The following is a 19,969-nucleotide window of genomic DNA, read 5'->3' as shown; positions in this document are numbered from 1 at the left end:
TACCCCAACTTGATTTCCATTTTCTAATAGTGAGCCCACCAAAATAGAAATATTTGGGTAAATTATACGAACGATAATATTTATTTTCTAAAAAAAGAGTTTCGTCAAAAATGACACGTCGTTGCAAAAAACGTTTTTAATCTATCGAAATTGAACTGAAATATTATTGTACTCATTTTTAAATAATGCTACAACATTGGTATTAAATTCACCTTTGAAATATGTTTACAAGTCTGTAAATAAATCTGATATCAATATTTTAACAAACAATATCATAAATGTATTTACTTTATTATTTTTTATTTGAAAAAAAGGTTTTTCATGATTGAAGTTATTATTTAAGAAAATATATAAATTATTAGACCATTTCCTAAAAGGCGTAAATAACTTGTGATGGAAATCGAGTTGTCTATAAGTCCATAACACTAACACAGGACCACAATTTTGTTTGTTCCTGATTTATAATTTTTCCTTTGATTTGTGAGTCCACAACACTATCACAGGGCCATAACTCTGTTATTCACCTATGTATAATTTTCCTTTCTTTATCTTTTAAATGAGTAAATCTTTTTATATATTTAAAAGAAAATGAAAAGATTAATTCATAATACATTGATTATTTAAAAATCTTAGTTCAATCTCTAACTACTTCTTTAGGGATTATACTAAATTCTATATCTTTTTTTTAATTATTGAAAAAATTAAATATTTAAAAAACTGTTAAGATTTTCAAAGTCTAGATCAGGCATGGTCAACCTTTTTCTAGTCTGGGCCTGATTGGCAATTTTTTTCTGAGTTGCAGAACGGATGATCAAATAAACCATTGACACACAAAAAAAAAAAGGTTTTAGTAGTTTGGGAACACCATACAAAAATAAATAAATGTATTAAATGTAATTGATTCTTTCAGACCAATTGTTTTTATTAGACTTAATTATTTATTTCCTTTGTTTATTTTTATCCCAGTTGCGTGTAATGACCCATACGACCCATAGTTAAAAGCCATTAATTCTATGCTAAAAGCTGTATCTTGTTACTATTAAATATTACATGGTATATTTTGATGATAATAACAAAGGATTATTAAGAACCATTTTCGAGAAAAATCACCTTAAGCTTGGTGATAATATTATTCCTCTAGGTCAGGCATTACACACGTTTGATATTTTGAGTTTATGAATACAATATAATTAAAACAAAAGTGTAAAAAATAACATGATCAGTAAAAACAAAAATCTATTTATTTTCTTACTCTAATTTTCAAATACATATTTACAAAAATGGAAAAAACACTATCATATTGTAAGTACTTATTTATTACATTAATCACATGATCCATCTGGCCATCCATCTCGCCAGCGTTTGTTGATGTTAGAACAATCAAATGTTGGTTTTCCTAATTTTAAATTGACAATATTATGCATATCGCATAGCCACTTAGATAACTCACTCTGTGAAGCAGTTTTGGGGGGTGATTTGGCTAAGCTGAAAAAAAACCAGTAAAATGAGTTTTTTTGCGAAAAATATTTGTGTATTAAAATCTATTTTTAAATAATATCATCAAATACATATAGGGCCTTACTCATAAACTTGGTATAAAGTTACGCCTAGGCATAGTGGTAGAATATGTATGGGAATACTATCCTTATTATAGTGGTAGAATAAGAATCGTATTCCCATCCTTATTCTACCACTATGCCTAGGCGTAACTTTATACCAGGTTTATAAGTAAGGCCTATAATATAAAATTTAATGGTAATTTAAAATTTAGTTAAATGTAAAGTATGTAAGTAATAATATGTTTACTCTACCTAAAAGAACTCATTGTTTGGAAGCAGTGTTGCATTTATTTCAAAAAAATCTAGATAAAATTCACATTTTCAGATTTTTTTTTTTCACAATTTTACATTTTTTTTGTACCACAACAGGCCAGGAGGCCTAATTACAGTGGTGAATTACATTACAGAGCACCCAGGCCAGGAGAAAAATCACATTTTTAATTTTTGTGTTCTCACCGGGAATCGAACCCGAAACCTTACGTGCGTGAGTCAAGCGTCTTGACCACTACACCACGGAGGCCGCCAATATACCCCAGTGCACTGGTACTCAAATTGCAGTGCATTTAAATAAATTTTGCTACATGGAAGGTAAGGTGAACAGTCTTATCTTCAGTGCCAATCCAGGAACAATGAATTATTGCAGTGTAGAATCATCTTTAAAATCAATATTTCACGCCCACCCTGCCATGAATTGACCCCAGCACCTCAATCATAGTAGGTGAGCGAGCCAAACACAGCACTACGATTGAACTTATCTACAATCGATTTTTACTTGGGGTGCTATTTTGAACTACTCTCGCAGCATGAGAAAACAGTTTTTACATACAAAATACACGAGATAATACGGCCGTTAGAGCGTTTGGAATACCAGCCCTGAGAGTAGTTATCGAGTTGAAAACACGTGTCAGGGATCCTTGTTCTATTTCACAAGCATAATTTTATTCTTCATCCACTTGGACACGGACATCATTCTATGTCATAATATGTTGTTTCTTTGAATAGATCGATATTTTAGTGATGTGAAGTTAGGACCACCATAATATTGAATTTCTTTGTATTTTTGATGAAGTTTTTTATTTTCATAAATACATTAAAAAAGAAGCTATTGCAGATACTATAATTTATTTATACTTACTCTTTTCTAAAGTCTTCGGCACAATGATCACAGGGATAAAATTTTGAAAAGATACCAAAAAACTGTTTCATACTTTCAGCTTGCTCTGGTGTTGGTTTTTCAGGGTAATAAGCAGCCATTGTATGCAGAAAACTCCACGTTTTTTTCCCTAATTGGTCTTTGTCTAGTGGACAATCATTTCGACGTTTCTAAAATTTTTTAAATAAGGATTTATTTTTTAATCTTAATAAATAATGCTTCAAATATAAACAGGCCAGTTTTACAATATGTAATAAAGAGTAGCTAAAAACAAATTTCAAATATATGTACTCAATTTTATTAATGCTATAAATAAATAAATAAAATGTCAACTGAAGGCCCAAATCATTGCTGGCAAACCAGAAATAATCAATTTATTATTTTTTGGGAGACAGAAAATACTTTTCCGACTAAATCAAAAGTTTATGTTTTGTGTTTTTTTAACATAAAATATATAGATTATTAGAATTTTTTTGTTTCTTCTTTATAATAAGACTCTTTAGTCAAAATTTGTTTGTTATTGTCAATCTGCCTTTTACAAACATTTATATGAATATGAATTCAACTTTTAACAGTAACTAAAAAAACTAAATTTACTTCTTCCAAGGATGCATTAACGGTATCTGACTTCTGTGGTGGCAACGTCCCAGCTTCATAAGCTCCTTTTTGTATTTTAGCCCACGATTTGAAATCACTGCATGCTCTACATGGCTTTGGCGTGCCAATCTCTCCTTCTGAACCCCCCACACCTTTTGTTAGCATACCCTGGAAAGTCAATTAAAATATAATTACTTAGTGAGTACTACATGAAAAATGAATATTAGCGTTCTTATGATTTGCTTAAATAATTTAATTTAGGGATCATTTTATTTTAGTTGCAAATAACCATGAAAAAATGTGAAACAAGTTGTGGTAGAGTAGGGTTCGAACCTCGGATTTTCTGATCCAGAGTCCATGACACTACCCACGAGACCACAACTCTAGATATTATGCCAATAAAAAGTGTGCAACTGAAATAAATTGATTATGTTTAAAGAAATGCTATCTATGAAGAATGGGAAAGCGCAAGGTTATGATAACATTACCGGGGAGTTTATTTAAGGCGGGTGGAGAAATAAATTTTGGATGGCTAGAAAAGCTTTTTAACCTATGTTTAGAGGAGGAATACACTCCCCCTGATTGGTGGAAGGCTGTTGTTTGCCTCTATACAAGGGAAAAGGCTCTAGGGTGGATTGCGGAAACTATAGAGCTATCAGCCTTTTAAGTGCTGTTGGAAAAATATATGACAGAATACTGATTGAGAGAGTAAGAAAAGTGACTAAAGATAGAGTGTGGGATATACAAAGTGAATTTATTAATGGAAGAGGATGTATGGATCAAATATTTGCTCTGCGAAATATGACAGAAACATTTCTGGCTGTACACCGAAAGCTTTTCTGCGAATTTGTCGATCTGCAAAAAGCATTTGATAGAGTTGACAGAGAAAAATTATGGAAGGTTTTATCAGAGTATGGAGTGAATGGTAACCTGAGAAGGGCTAATGCATCACTGTACAAGGACAGCACAGCATGTGTGAGGGTAAATGGGTCATATACATTGTGGTTTAACATTCCTAAAGAAGTCAAACAGGGACATGTACTGTCACCATGGTTTTCAACGTTCAATGAAAGAACTGAAAGATTTAAGAATAGGAGCAAAAATAAGTGGAATTACTGTTAACTGTCTTTTGTATGCTGATGATGCCGTGCTTCTTGCTAGCAGCAAAGAGGACCTGCAATTCTTGGTAACAGAAGTCTATGATGTATGCAAGAAAATTGAATGTTGATAAATTGAAAGTGATGGTTTTTGAAAGGGATGAAATTATAACTAAATGTGAGATCAATGAGAACGGGGATGTTCTGAATCAGGTAAAGAATTTATGTATCTGGGAAGTATGTTTACTAGGGATGGAAAGACTGAGAGAGTTATAGAAAGGAGGGCATGTGCAGGGAACAGGGTGAACGGTGCACTGAACTCTACTTTGGCAAATAAATGCTTATTGCAGGAGGCAAACTAGCAGCTCACAATGGAGTTCTAGTGCCAACTCTAATGTATGGGAGCGAAATATGGAATCGGAAAAATAATGAAGAAAGTAGGTTAAATGCTGTCGAAATGCGATTTTCATGCGAATGTGTGGTAAAACTATGTTTAATAGGTGCATAAATGTCGAGATACGTGAACTATGTTAGGCTTAGACATGCATTATCGACTGAATCAAGAAAGGAGTGCTGCGTTGGTTTGGACATGTGAAGCGAATGGACGGCAAAAGAACGGCTAAAAGGATCTAAGATGCGAATGTTGATGGATGCAGAAAACGAGGAAGACCGAGAAAGATATGGCACGTTTAAGTCCATCAAATACTTGAAGGTGGACATCTCAAGAGTAGGAACAATCGGCATGCGTGCATGAGAAGATGTATGAATGTAGAGGAAGCGAGGTCTGTATGCAAAGACAGAGTGATATGACATTCTATCCCCTCTGCCTACCCCTACGGAGAAACGGCAAGATGGTTTGTTTGTGTCTATCTAAAAAATTGACCAAATATATTGAATGTACATAATAATCAATATAATTTACATTATAAGAAGGTATTACAAGCCCTGTGAGGTTCAATTTAATCGTTGAGTGTATTTTTTAAGTGTATGTTACAGGTTGTGGCTATAGAATCATTGTGAATTTTGATGAAAATATTTTTACTGACATGAAAATTATGTTAAAAAACATATTGTGATACAATACATTGCACATAAGATCATATACATACTAAATTATAATAATTTAAGCTAGGGTTTCCTAGGACAGCGGTGCCCGTATTTTAACGGCCGTAGTGAACGGTGATGCGGTGGACAGCCGTCGTAACGATGACTAGAGTGTGGTTTCCTAGGAAAACGGTGTTATCAACACCATTTAACACCGTTTCCCTAGGAAACCACTCTCTAGATGACGTTACGACGGCTTCCCACCGCATCACCGTTCACTACGGCCGTTAAGATACGGGCACTGCTGTCCTAGGAAACCCTAGCTTAATTAATCAGTATCGTTTTTGAAGGTTAAAAAAAGTTATTTGGTTAAATTATAAGTTGACTTCACTTGGCCTACCCGCCTTGATATATTACTCTATTCAGTAAAGATCTCCAAACTAACGATCTCCATTTTTGCAACTTTTATTTGAAAATATAAATTATTTAATATTTTCCAGTACTAAATTACCAGCTGCTGGTGAAAATTAACCATGAATATGTGATTTAAAAGGACCTAGACCTCAACAAGGTTTTTGGTTGAGTGTTGAGTACAGATACTTTTTTAAATAATTGAAAGACAGGCGATTTAACTTACCAATAGTGAATAATTTAAGGTACTTTATAGATAATATTACATTCGAATGGAAGATTATAATTGACGAACGTTTGAAAACATGAATTCAAGAAAATTATAGGTACATAATAATCAGTAAACATCTATTTTACGAGGTTTTTTATAAATATGAAATCGATCAAAGTACATAATTATGACAGTAAACTTTTAGGTTAAATGGGTTTAATTAATAATCATCAGATCAAATGTTCATAAAAGCGCTCAAAATGATGAAATAAACATAAAAAATTATGTAATAAAGATGTTCAATATGTATTTCAAACTTTTAATAATCTCGATTTCACTGAAAAAATTATGTTTCAAAAAGTAAATTTAATTACTTATTGTTTGATATGTCACAAATAATTAATACTAATAATAATAGCAAAATGTTTATCAATCAAATCTTCCGGTAGAAAAAAAAACACTGTTGTAGTATTATTTAGTTTACGAGTCATATTTTCAATTCATCTCTTAGCTCTTAGGTCTCCTGGTATCGTATTAGATACCCAAAACATTATATCCTTGTCACAAATTATAAATTCTTATTTAAAGTTTAATTACTGTTAAAAAATATTTTTTTCAAAGAATGATGAAGGATTTTTACTAAGTTGAAACAAGTTTTAATAAAATATTTCCGATTATACATCGCATTTTTCAACTTTAAAAATGTCGCTGAGAAAACATTATTATGGTGTAGAGTTGATTACGCAGTTTTTTATTTTCTATTAATTCATGTCGGCATTATGGTTTAGTGGTCAGCGCCTTTTTCTAGCACGCAAGAGGTCCCGGGTTCAATTCCCGACATGAAATATTTATGTAAAAAGGTGTTTTTCCCTAAAATATTTTATACTCTCCTGGACTGGCACCTGAAGCGTACTACTGATTATCTTACCTTCATGTAACAAAATGATCAAGACGCGCTGCGGTTGGTGTTTCAATGCAGCGCCCCATGTACCATAGGTACGGAAAGGGAATGATGATGAATGTCGATGACTTAGAGAGATTATGATGGTTTTATTTTCTCTTTAGAGTTTGTTAAATACGAAAAAGAATAGGATGTTTGATATATTATGATACGACCACTCTTCCTCAAATAAGCCACAGCTTTTAAATTTTAAATGTGGTCTAATCATATGTATTTAGAATATAAACAAAGTTAAGATAATTTTCTCTTTAAAAAAATGACCATAGGCCCGAAGAGGAAAATGTAATTATGAAACAAAAATTTGGGTACTCCACTTAAGCGAAAATAAAAAAAGTTTGCTCTTTGTGAATCGGGTGGCGAGTTCACCTACCGTTCTCAAAGTCCTGGGTTTGATTCCTGGCAAGGGGACGTGAAATATTAATTTCAAAGGTAGTATAAACTCTAATACTTCATTGTTTCTCGACTGGCGTTTGAAGCGTAGGATTAATCGCCTTACTTTAATGTAACATATTATTGAAATACACCGAATTTGGTTTAACATTACAGTGCCCTATGCACCACTGGGTTTGGAAAAGGAAATTATAATGATTTTATTTAGTAATGAATACAGAGTTCTATAAATTAACCACAAATTTAAAAAAAATGTTTATTATATTTTTGATTCATGTTTTTCTAATAATTTTTATAAGTAGAACAAACGTTAAACGGAAATGAAAATATAAAAAATAAAGTTCGCATGAAAAGTGTATCTGATGACCTTCTATGCGGAACACGTTGACGAATCGAAATCTCATAAACTTCACAATCACCAAAACCTTCAAATTTGCAAGGCCTTGGATTGATGTAGTTAATTTCTGAAACGCATTGTGTATGGTACCATTATATAATTTATCATATTCATGAGATTAGTCTCTGGTCAGATGTCAATTGTTCATTTTAATTTTTGTTTATGGTAAAATTGTTTTATTTTTCCCGCTTGATATTTAGCTGCCCTGAAAGTTGAAACGTCAAATAATCAGTTTATCATGTTTTATAATAGTATAAAGAAACATTATTTTTTAATATTCACCTATTTCTATAGAACTTTTAATTATTACTAATCAATAAATAGTCTAGTGAAATTCTATCAAGAATAATGTGGCATTTGTAAAGTTTGACTTAATTCAAGATTCAAACAATAGCTTCGATTTCGATAGTATTCCGTTCGTTTGCAATGTCTTCAATCAAGAAATATGCCAAAGCCTTAATTAAATCTAAACCAAGCAATGAAATTTTGACAACGAATGAGAAAAATGCGAGTCTATCTGCGGAAAAAGACAACGACCGTGAAGATTGTTTTGATAAAACTGTAAAAACCGTTTGTCAGAGTAAAAATGTAACTACTAGTTCTCTTACAAATACTAGTATGACAAAAAAGAAAAATTTAGTCAAAGGTGAAGGAAAGACTAAGGATTCAGTTCAAACTAACTCCAATTTTTTTTGCCAAAATGTTGATATAAAATCATCACTAGAACACTCCATTGATGATGGAGATGAGCATTTTAGACCAAATCGTCACCAAATTAAATCACACATTTTCGAACAGCTAGAACCCGACATTAAAAATTCAAAAAATGTTTTGAAGACTCCTACAAATGTAAAAAATGTTAAACAAGCTACTAAAACTAAACATGAAAGTGGTACTAAAAAAAATATAATTAAATTAACTAAGATACCCGATCTAGTGACTGAAACGATTGAACTGTCATCAGAAGAAAGCAATAGTGTTATTACTGATAGTAGTTCTAAGAAAGATAATCAAACGGATTTCTTTAAAGTGATGATGGAATCAAGAAAAAAAAGCATCGGGATGAATTCTCCCGGGAAAGAGAAAATGCGTGATGAGAATCCCTTAGGGTTAAGTGCTCAAAAAGAAATCAAGGTGAAAAGGTCCCTGGCCCTTTCAAAATGGGCTGACCAAAAGGGAGCCAGCAAAAGGCGGGAAATGGAGGAAGTTCATGGGGAACACATCAAAAGAGTTCTCAAAAAGCGAGCTAGGTCATTCAAAAATATGTTGTTACATAATGGTATAAATGGCAGTCCCAAAAGTGAGCTTGAAAATGATTCTCAACACAGAAACGTAGATGGCGTAAATGGGACATGTGAGAGTGATGATAATAATGAGCCGAATAACTATAGAAACAAGAAGAGGATCCGAAATTCCAAGTGCGAAATAGAAAACAGCACTCTCAAGAAGACTAAACTTCAGTCTCCCAAAGGTAATGTATGCTTACCCGCTGTTTTAGAACCATTTTCTAATGATGATTGGTCAATTTTCAAACAGAAATCGATGAAAGATGAATTCCTATCAGGTTTATCCCCACCTTTGAGAAAAACCGAGAGCGTGTTAAGTTATTTCGATAAAAAAGAAAGTAACGACGATGATGAATTGGTTGAAGTTCTTGTCTATGAAAATATGTGTGAGGATGAATTCAAATTAGATGATTCAGACATCATTCAAGTTCTTATACCAAAACCAACAGTATCTAAGAAAGGAAAATTAAAAGAAAAAATTAAAGTTAAATCTGGTAAAAATAAGAAATCGGATGATTTGTCAGAAATTTCCAGCACAGAACTTCATAAAGGCGATGTCACAATTGAAGACTTCAAATTGGTTAATGTTAATAGTCAACAAATTGTGGAAAGTTCACCCGGGGGTAATGGTAGCGGCAGACCTAAGAGGAATATAAGAAAACCAGTAAAATATATCCAAGATTCCAGTAATGAATCTGATACAAATTCTGAAGATTTTGAAATTTTTTCTACGAATAAGAAACGAGATAAAAATATTAATAGGAAAAGTATTAAAACTATTAACACAGAAAAATCATTATCAAATAAACCAAATAAGGAAAACAAAAACTTTGAAAACATTGTTTCTCCAATCATGATTGTAAATTTACAGTCACCCGAGATAATAAAATCTTGTAAATCTCTCAAAACTATTTCTGTACCTAAACGTGAAGAGAAGCTCGCACCACTTTTCAGGAAGAGTTTACCCAAGCCTTTAGTGGATCAGTCTGTGATAGAAGCTCGGAAATTATTTTTACAAAGCGGCGTGCCTGATTCCATAAAAATTCAGTTAGATAAAGCGCCCATAGTATCAAGTGTTGATATTTTTCCTGTTACAAATCATGTGCAACAGATTCCTAATGAATCCGATGATGATTATGGTATTTGGAATTTGCCACCATCATCGCATATTTCTGATGCTTTAAATGATACCGATAATTTAATTAATAATGATGCTAAATGTTTGTTAAAGGATTTTATCAATCTTGAAAGTGATAGTGAAAATAATAATATTGATACCTGGATTAAGATATTTCACGAATCTAAGATGGTTAATTATAAGGAAGGGTTAAAAAAAATTAAAGAAATTTATCCTCATTTTCCTGTAAACAGAACATTCAGACAACTTTGGGAGAAATTTAGCAGTGATTCAAATTTGGACAAAAGTAGCGATTTGGATCCTAAGATCAAAAATATTTCAAGCTTAAGTAGCTCCCTTTGGACAGAGAAATATAAACCAGCAACATCTTCAGAGGTTTTGGGAAATTTTAAGAGTGTAAATTCATTAAAAAAATGGTTGGAGTCTTGGAAAGAATACAACGAGCTATCGACAACTACGATATTTAAACGATCGAGAATAAACTCTGATAGTTCTAGTGATTTTTATGCTTCAGATTCTGGGAGTAAGGATAGCATGAGAATTCCTAATAATTTAATGGTCATCACTGGAGCTTCAGGATGTGGTAAGACATCTAGTGTTTATGCCGTGTCAAACGAACTGGGCATAAATGTTTTAGAAGTAAACGCTAGCTCTAGAAGAACAGGAAAAAGAGTTTTATCAGAACTACAAGAAGCTACTCAATCGCATAAAGTTCTTACTAAAACTAATTCGGATAGTTCTGTAAATGGATTTTTGAATTTTAGTAACAATTGTACTACTGAAAATAGTTTAAAAGAAAATACATCAAATAAAAATGACAAAATTGCTAAAAAAGTTGGACTTTTGAGAATGAATTCTGAAAATGTCAAATCTCGAAGTAGTCCAAAATTAACAAATAACGACTCTAGTTCTCAGAAAAGCGCAGATATCATGTCTTTGATGCTTATTGACGATGCTGATATAGTTTTTGAAGAAGATGACGGATTTGTTGGGGGTTTGGTTCAGTTGGTTCAGTCTTCTAAAAGACCTGTGGTAATACTTGCATCAGATCAAAATTGCAGTCATCTGCAGCGTTTTATAATTGAAGCTAATGTCATCCATTTCAATCCTCATCATGGACAAATCTTAGGTCCATGGTTAGATGTCCTCGTGCTGATAGAATGTAATAAAGTGATCCCCAATTTATGCGCAAGTGTGCTTGAGATCAACAAAGGAGATATCCGGAGCACGATACTTCAACTACAATATTGGATACTAGGAAGCAAACCTAGAACAAAGAAAACAGATATAAATTTAACTCTACCTTTGGACTCTTTGGATAATAGTGAAATAAGTCAGTCTTCAGTTTCATTTAATGGATGGCCAGATGATGATTCAAACTCTTCTAATAAAAGCAATTGTAAACTAACTAAAAATAAATATCATGTAAATAAGACATTTTGCGATAATAACTTAAGAATGTTTTTATCACAGTATATATTTCACACATGTAACCTAAGAGATATTTTATTGAGCACATCTGATTGGTTTCATTCTAACAATGAAAATAATTTCAATGATGTTCAACTCGCAAATGAAAAATCTGTCAAGGAAAATAATATAAAAATATTTATTTTGGGCAATATTGGAGATTTGTGTGATAATCTGTCATCCGTAGATTTGATGCAATCATATAACAAAACCCTCACCGGTAAAGTGAAACTCCCTTGGCTGACTGAGCCCAAAGATAGTTTATCGGAATCAGAGAACTTTTCAATGTTTAAAAATCACCAATACATTTCAAATGCTTGGTGCCAGTACATGATTCAAAATTCTACCAAGCTTGTGAGAAGAATACTTAATTCAAATGATACTCCAAATGTAACCGTTTTGGATTCATTTGATAACAGGTAATTTTATATTTCAACAATTATAATATATATTTACAAATTATGATTATTTGCCTTGTCCAATGGTGCTTCAGTTCTTTTTCCTTTACATAATTAAATTTGTGACAATATTTTTGTACTATTGTTTTATAGATTAAAGAACTGGTTATATTTGTTATCTATTATATGACAGCCATTGACATATTGATGACCATGTCAATGACACATACTATGTGATTTATTATAATATTATATTAATTTATTTATTCATACAAGTTGTACAAACATATTACAAAAAAATATAATAATAACGTATAATATGTATTGTAAGTAACAAGCATTTGTCAGGGTTATAATTTTACTGATTATTAGAGTAGTAATAAATCTGCTTTTAGCATTCCAAAAATATCCACATCTAGACATTTTTTAATACAGTTAAAATTATCAATTTGAAGGCGGGGAAAAAATCTCATACATATCTAATATTGCGCCTGATATTACCACATAATTAGCACCAGACCAAGTATTATTAAAGTGGATATCTTTCTACCATTTTAAATAGAAAAAAATCAATAAAGGTACATTTTTTTATAAAATCTGTATTCCTGCAGTATACATTTAAAAATGGTTTGTTATAAAGCGCTTCAATAGAATGTTTGATCATTTTCTCTTGTATGTTTGTAGCAGTGACTTTTGAAACAGGGCATGTGGTCATGGGAAGGAAAAAACACAATTTTTATATGTTAAAATTTTTATATACCTAGTCCTGCCATAAATACAGTTACACGAGTTTAAAAATTCATAAAATGTAAACAATAGCAGGTAGAGACCCGTAACCTTTTTTCAGGTAAAGTATCAACCCTTCTGCTATTGCTATAATTAGTCAGTCGTTGAACGTCACCGAGTAAACATGGAGTGGGGTGTTAAAGAAAACCGAATCGCTGTAATTGCATTACACAAAGTTGGGAAGAAGCCGGGAGACATTTTTAACACCCTAAAACTTTTAGGTATAAGTCGCCAGTTTGTGTATCTAACTATTAATCGGTTCAAGAATATTCAAAGTGCTGAAGACCGACAAAAATCTGGATGTCCTCAAACTGCGCGGACTCCAGGAGCTATTAAGGCTGTCAGAAGCAGAATTTATAGAAATCCGCTCCGTAAACAAAAAATCTTGTCCAGGGAGATGAAACTAGTTATAGTTCTACATTCTCTCTGAATATATCGACTCGAAGTATGTCTCGTATTATCAAATCTGACCTAAAGATGGGGGCTTACCGAAGAAGTACTGGTCATTTGCCTACTCCACCTTTAAAGGACATTAGGAAGACCAGAGCAAAATACTTATTTCACGATACGCTAATAATTTGCATCGCAAAATTATGTTTTCTGATGAAAAAATATTTAACATTAAAGAAAACTTCAACAAGCAAAATGATCTAGTGTATGCTCATAGCTCTTGAGAAGCCGCTCATGTCATTCCTAAAGTTCAGAGGTCATCATCCAGCAGCAGTGATGATTTGGTGGGGTGTCTTCTATGAAGTGGTTTCTGAGCTTCATTTTTGTGCGCAGGGTGTGAAGACAAGTGCGAAATCAAACCAAGATGACATTCTAGAGAAGGTTGTTAAGCCTCTCAATGACACAATGTTCAAATGGAGACATTGGTTCTTCCTGCTCCAGCTCATAAAGCAAAATCTACCCAGCAATGGCTGGAAAATCACATACTGGAGTTTATTAGAGCTGAAGATTGGCCTTCTGGAAGCCCAGATTTAAATTTGCTGGACTACAAATTGTGGTCAGTGTTGGAGACATAGTCTGTAGCAGAAGACATTCAAATTTGGAGAGCTTGAAACGGTCTTTGAAAAAATCAGTGGCCAATTTTCACATGGATATCGTGCGTGCTGCCATTGACAATTGACCGTCACGTGTGAAGGCCTGTGTGAAGGCAAGAGGAGGACATTTTGAATATTTTTTTTTCAATTAGTGGAATATGCATGTTGGCATAGTAATAAAAAAACTTTTGTAAAATTAATTGTTTTTTGACAGGCGCCGTGGCGCAGTTGGTTAGACGGCCAACTGTAAAACTGGCATCACAAGTTCGATTCCCGCCAGTTGCAAGAAAAATATCCAAGAAAGATTTTTTCTCAATTGGTTCGGGTGTTGTGGTGTATTTTTCATTACCTCCTTCCATATCCCCTCTATCCCACCTGCTGACAAAGAGGCGGGTTATTCCTCTAAAAAAAAATATATAAAATAAAAACAGTTTATAACAGTATTTATGGCAGGACTAGGTACATATATGTATTTTTTTTTTTAAGAAAGAAATATTTGCGTTCTTAAAATTGACTCAAATATTTCATTTTGAGGGCCATTTTCAACCAGTTGTAATTATTACACTATTAGAAAATGGGAATCAAGTTGGGGTAGAGTGGGATTCGAACCACGGACCTTTGATCAGTGATCTTTTTTGTGGAACCCCATTTCGATGGTGAAAATGTAAATTGACAAAAATAAAACCCGTGAATCGTATTTTGAATTGAAATTAAAAACGAAATATTTACAGTTCTTCGGTTTTCTACGTCGATTTTTCTGGAATCCCTCATGACTCATGGAATCCCTGTGACCCTTCGGCAGAACCCCAGAATTCCACGAAACACCTTATAGGAGTTGCTCATCTAGACAAAGTGATAATAATATTACAGAATTTGAAATATTTCAGATTAGTTTAAAGTCTTATACTAATAACTAGCTTAATAACCATCACGCCATTTCCCTAAAGGGGTAGGCAGAGAGGATATAATGCCATAACACTATTTCCTGGCACACTTTCCACGCACGCCGATTTAAACATTTCCATAAAACTAAATATCCTTTTAATAATAACATTCCTTTTCATTAAACGGAAGACCACTAAAAATTCTATTCAGTAAAGATTCAATTAGGCAATTGCAACTGTTTTTCTGATTAGCATCGCGGTTAAGTTCACATTCATCGCTTCCCTGGGCGGCTATATTAGGGGATTATGAGTTGAAAAGACAAATAACTAAAAATAAAAAAAACAAAAATAATAATTTAGACAGCCATTTTGGTGTTTAAAATGTAAAAGTTATCGCGATAAGTGAAACTGAACTCAAAAATAATTTTAAACTAGGTTTTTTGGGTTAGGTATAATAAAAACCGGAAGTCAACATTGTTTAAGTGAGAAAACATCAAAAGTCCCAACAACGCTGTTTTACATTAATTAAAATATAAACATTTTAATTAGGTGATTATTGTTTTTTTACAGATTGAAATTCTCATTTGGTTAAATAATTATGATGTTTTAAAAATCATATTCACAAAATCCTGTGTCCTGAATATTTTACTCAATGTACCTTTAGTTTACAAATTTAATTATAAACATAAAAAAATCAAAATACCACAGAAAAGTCCTTACCCTAAAAAATGGAAAAGTATCTCAAAAGAATTTATTATTACTTGGTAGGTAATCTTATCCTCTATAGAAATGCAAAATCCGAGCAGCATGCACAGTTGGGAGTGTAGGTTACTATAAAAGTGTAAAACACTCTAATACACGGACGAAATTAGCGGTCCAAGTTCTTGTGTGCTTGCGCAAACCATTAAATTTTTCAGGAGCATTTCTGGCATATTCGCATCATTGAGTATTTTGTATGTGTATCTCAGTATCTGTCAGTCGGCAGCAGCCCCCCGTAAGGTGCGGTTGGTTGTTGCCGATTTTTGGGGCAATTACGTAAATAATCTATAATTGAAATACTTTTTTTAATTTTTTTTTTTTAATTTTTTTAAATTTTTTTATTTTATTATTTTAAATCTTTAAATAGGGCACACATAAACATATTCTTATGTAAGCTCTAATAATAACAGTGTACATGTATTTAATTTACAAGTTACGTACCTACGATACATATCCATACATGCGATACATGCATGCACCGCATGTATCGCATGTATGGACGACACGCCACTGGTTTGTAGGTGTATAGTTCATAATGACTGTTTGATAGCTGAGCAAACAGTATAATATTTGAAAAGTTAAATACATAAAATACAAACATTTAAGAGAATTTGTTATTCTTTCAGATGCGGTCAAAAGGAAGCAGTGACTCATTTCCAATTTTCTGAAGCTATTACTTGTGGAGCTCAATTAGATCGGAGAAGTGTATCCCTGGATTACATGGCAACATTTCGAACCATATGTCGAACAGAAAAAGAACGTTCAAAAAACAACTTTAAAAGAAACAATAGATTTTATCATTACTTAAACTCCTTGAGCATTGATGGCAAAGACAAAGTTTACGATGATGTGTGTAATACTTTAAGTCTAGATTCTTCGTAACAAACTTGTTTTAGTTAGACAAGTAATTTTATTTATTTAAGATAATATTTATATTGCAAATAATATATTACATATTTCACACTGATTTATCATTCTCTAATATTAATTTCAATGGATGTAATTAAATTGACTGAGTTGAAAAAGTTATGATTAAAACAGCCTTTTGGTATAAGTTTAAGATTTGTTGAATTTGAGGAATCCCATGCTGTTATTTTTTATTTATAAAAACAAAGGTTTTGAAAAACATAAATATTAGTATAATCTTTTGATGCCTACCTTTTTCTGAGCATTATGTGTATTAATACTAAATAAAGGAGTTTATTGTCTTTTTTTTAAATTATTTTTTTTTACATTATTTCTATCACAAAAGTTAGTTTGTTGCATTACGTTATCGTTATGCGCATTTATGATTGGAAGACCAATAACCAAGAATAGGAAAAAACAATTATGCTAAGTGTAAAACATTCATTAGAAATTTTTTAATGTTATGAAATACAATTTAGGGTATCCTAAACTTATAAATAATACATAATTACATATGATCTTTGTATGCTTAAAATTATTGTCAATTATAATTATTATGTTCTTTTCAGTTTGACTTATTGCTAGTGTGTAAAAAGTATTAAACCTAGAACATAGACAAATAACAATAATCATCGCCATAATCCCCTATCCACACATAATGGTGCATAGGGTACTGCATTGGTACACCAATCGTTAAACCTTTGAGCTGATCTGCAAACCGGTTTAAAACTCTTAGTATTTGAGCTGCGAGCTGACCTGCAGCTCATAAAATAATCTTGAGTTACCCATGCCTAGGTCCGTTCGAAAACATTACAATAGGGAAATATCACTTTTTTAAATATATTTTTTGAGTAATAGAGGTCTATGAAATACTGTCCTGTAAAAAATATTTTTTGCTAATTATTAGTTGCATAAAAAATACTTTTAAATTTGTAATTTGTAATTCCCGCAAAAACGATGATTCCACCGGCCACGCCCCTAATATGTCACGATTCATCTTTATTTGTTCCTGCCATTTAAATTTGTGTAGAACAATATCACAAATCTTGACGTCACAACAACCAAGGTCAAACACGTCGCGTTTTTCTAAGAATGTATTTTTATTGAATTTATTTTTTACATTTATGTATGAAAACATTTCTCCACAATATCCATATTGATTTTGGAAATACAATTAATTATTCTAAACCCAATCAGTATTCGTAGTATGTAATATTTCCCTATTGCTGCATCAAACTTCCGGGTAAAGTAAAACCGTGTTCCATATTTTAATAATGTCAAACTTCTTCTAAAAGGAATGATAGATCTACCATCAGTAAACATTAATCCACAAAAAAACATTTTCCCATTAATTTTATGTCTATTGTGAGGTTTTCGAAATGACAAGTTCACTTGTAATTGCTTCACACTAAGAATATTTTTAAGAGCATAATCCTGTTGCGAAAACTCACTACTAAAGGTATTTTAAGTTAACGTATAATTAGTTTCTCACATTAAAATTTAATTTGATGTATTCCGCCAAGAGGTAATAAACATATTCATGAATACCTACATGATTTTTAATTTTATTAACCCCTTAATAGTCTTTGGTAATATGTTTTTTTTAGTACTTGCTTAAGAAAGAAAAACATTAAAGAATTGAATGTGTGTAATGAATAATAATGCATGTAGGTATCAACAAAAAAAATTCAAAGTTCCCCAGATTCTTGCCCTGTAAAGGGTTAACTCTTGAGGAGGTGGGAAATCAGGTCACTTTAGATGTTTATCATTACACAATTATTCAATTAGTTTTATTTCTGTTCGCAACATTGTCAAGAGGTAAAAAACGAAATTAATGGAGGTTAAAAGGAAATAAAAATTGTTTAGAGGTTCTTACGCCTAAACTAGTTGGTATCGGCCTAAAACCTCCTTAATAATATGAGGCAGTCAAAGCAAAATTGGACTATCCCCACCCACCACAGATTTGAGAAATGACGCATTTTAGAAATTATCAAATTTAATCTCTGTGTTACGTAAATTATGCAACAAATACTAATTGTAAACAAAGATTCTGGGTAAAAAGATAAGTTATTTTTAATGTAGATCCGTTTTGGGACAAACAATTAATAAATACCTCTTTTTTGGGGGCTTGGTCCACCATTGCTTTCAAGTGTTATTATGCTTTGTTAAGTTTAGTCCATTTTTTTTTTATTATGATGGAAGGAAAATGAAATGAAAATCAAGGTGTATAGAAAACATATTTATTATAATTTTAATCCCTTTCGCAATCCGACACGTCAATTAAATCTGACTGAATATTACTGGTCTTCGAATTGTTATAAAAATGGCGGAAAATTGGCAGTACGAACTCAAGCAAGGAAATTAAATCCTTCTTCATCGCTGTGATAGTAATTCCTTGTAGATACAATGCATCTATAGTAGTGATTGAGACTGACAATCTGTGGACTACAGATATAGTGATGCCAAATCGATCGATATTGGTGCATTAAGTAGAAAAAAAACACACCAATTAGATATCCATTACATTTTTATTGATAAAACCACATTTCTTGAATAAAAAAGCAGTAACATAAAAGTTTATATAATATACATTATGCACATCTAAAAAAAACTATTTTAACATAAAACTAGTGTAAAAAAAAAAACGCATAAGAAATTATAGTATACCACAAACGATCTCAGAATAACATTTTTTTTTTCGTTTTTTATAGCATAATACCAAGGAAACAATGACAAAAATATATTTATATACTTTCAGAAACAATATCTATTATTATAAAAAAACAATAACTTTATATAGCGTTAAACGTTTACCATATTAACAGAACAGAACTATGTTTTCGGGAGAGCACTTTTCATATTGTAGCTACAGAGCACATGGACGTGTATTGTAGAAAGGGAGATAAAAACAATATCATCATCACCCCCTTTCCGCACATAATGGTGCATATGGCACTGCATTGGTACAGCAATTGCGGTGTATCTTGATCATTTTTGTTACATGAAGGTAAGATAATCAGTCTTACTCTTCAGGCCTTGGGATTATGAAATATTTTAAATAGAAAACACCTCTTTAAATAAATATTTCATACCAACCATGTCAGGAATTGAACCCGAGACCTATTGCATGGTAGAAAAACGTGTTGACCATTACACCACGAGGTCGACAATAATAAAGATCATAATAAACCATTAAAAAAATAATGAAGATAAGGTTTATTTCAGTAAATTACGGATATATAAATTTAAATAATGTAATTAATAATTAACCATAAAACGGACTATTTATTTACATAAAAAACTCAATTTTAAAAAAATAATGCTAGTTGTTTTTTCCAGAAACAAATTGTTTTTTTTTATTTTGAATGTCAGGGATTTCAAGAAGAAATTGATTTTAAATTAGTAAACAAAACAAGAAGTATTTGCGTTCTTATAATATCATGTGGGTAAGTCCACTTCTGCTTTGACTGCCTCTATGT

General features: G+C 31.9%; 2 protein-coding genes and 1 long non-coding RNA gene across 5 annotated transcripts; 1 reads left to right on the top strand and 2 right to left on the bottom strand.

Annotated features, from left to right (window-relative positions):
* Window positions 1-1,225: 1,225 nt before the first annotated feature.
* Alr (Evr1_Alr domain-containing protein Alr) lies at window positions 1,226-6,290 on the bottom strand. Its single transcript, XM_088230967.1, has 4 exons — window positions 6,088-6,290; window positions 3,310-3,477; window positions 2,695-2,882; window positions 1,226-1,485 (listed from the first exon to the last, which is right to left on the bottom strand). The coding sequence occupies exons 2-4, from the start codon at window positions 3,472-3,474 to the stop codon at window positions 1,323-1,325; spliced, it is 516 nt and encodes a 171-aa protein (XP_088087093.1). The 5' UTR covers window positions 3,475-3,477; window positions 6,088-6,290; the 3' UTR covers window positions 1,226-1,322.
* Window positions 6,291-7,982: 1,692 nt separating this feature from the next.
* Window positions 7,983-18,456, bottom strand: LOC148278710 (uncharacterized). Of its 2 annotated transcripts, none has more exons than XR_015823114.1 (4): window positions 18,367-18,456; window positions 14,671-14,784; window positions 11,288-11,511; window positions 7,983-8,025 (listed from the first exon to the last, which is right to left on the bottom strand). It is a non-coding gene; the product is annotated as an uncharacterized LOC148278710 (long non-coding RNA). The 2 variants fall into 2 exon arrangements; XR_015823113.1 differs by lacking the exon at window positions 18,367-18,456 and adding an exon at window positions 17,983-18,033.
* On the top strand, window positions 7,984-18,041 carry elg1 (enhanced level of genomic instability 1). 2 transcript variants are annotated; one of them, XM_088230970.1, is made up of 2 exons: window positions 7,984-9,291; window positions 16,211-16,340. In XM_088230970.1, the coding sequence occupies exons 1-2, from the start codon at window positions 8,247-8,249 to the stop codon at window positions 16,231-16,233; spliced, it is 1,068 nt and encodes a 355-aa protein (XP_088087096.1). In that variant the 5' UTR covers window positions 7,984-8,246; the 3' UTR covers window positions 16,234-16,340. The 2 variants fall into 2 exon arrangements, with proteins under 2 accessions (XP_088087096.1, XP_088087094.1); XM_088230968.1 differs by having other exon boundaries at window positions 8,019-12,133; window positions 16,211-18,041.
* Window positions 18,457-19,969: the final 1,513 nt, after the last annotated feature.

This window comes from Micrasema longulum, unplaced genomic scaffold (genome assembly GCF_059751315.1).
Source record: "Micrasema longulum isolate JH-2025_06_02 unplaced genomic scaffold, ASM5975131v1 h1tg000835l, whole genome shotgun sequence".
Classification (NCBI taxonomy): domain Eukaryota; kingdom Metazoa; phylum Arthropoda; class Insecta; order Trichoptera; family Brachycentridae; genus Micrasema; species Micrasema longulum.
Note: the sequence above shows the minus strand (reverse complement) of the source record. Positions and strands in the feature narration are given on the sequence as shown.

Coding starts and splice junctions, on each gene's coding strand:
- Alr (XM_088230967.1), bottom strand. CDS start 3,474: ATGCTAACAAAAGGTGTGGGGGGTTCAGAAGGAGAGATTGGCACGCCA. Junction 2,883..3,309: donor TTAATGCATCCTTGGAAGAA/GTAAATTTAGTT, acceptor AAAAAATTTTAG/AAACGTCGAAATGATTGTCC. Junction 1,486..2,694: donor GCCGAAGACTTTAGAAAAGA/GTAAGTATAAAT, acceptor GTTTTTTTTCAG/CTTAGCCAAATCACCCCCCA.
- elg1 (XM_088230968.1), top strand. CDS start 8,247: ATGTCTTCAATCAAGAAATATGCCAAAGCCTTAATTAAATCTAAACCA. Junction 12,134..16,210: donor TTGGATTCATTTGATAACAG/GTAATTTTATAT, acceptor TTATTCTTTCAG/ATGCGGTCAAAAGGAAGCAG.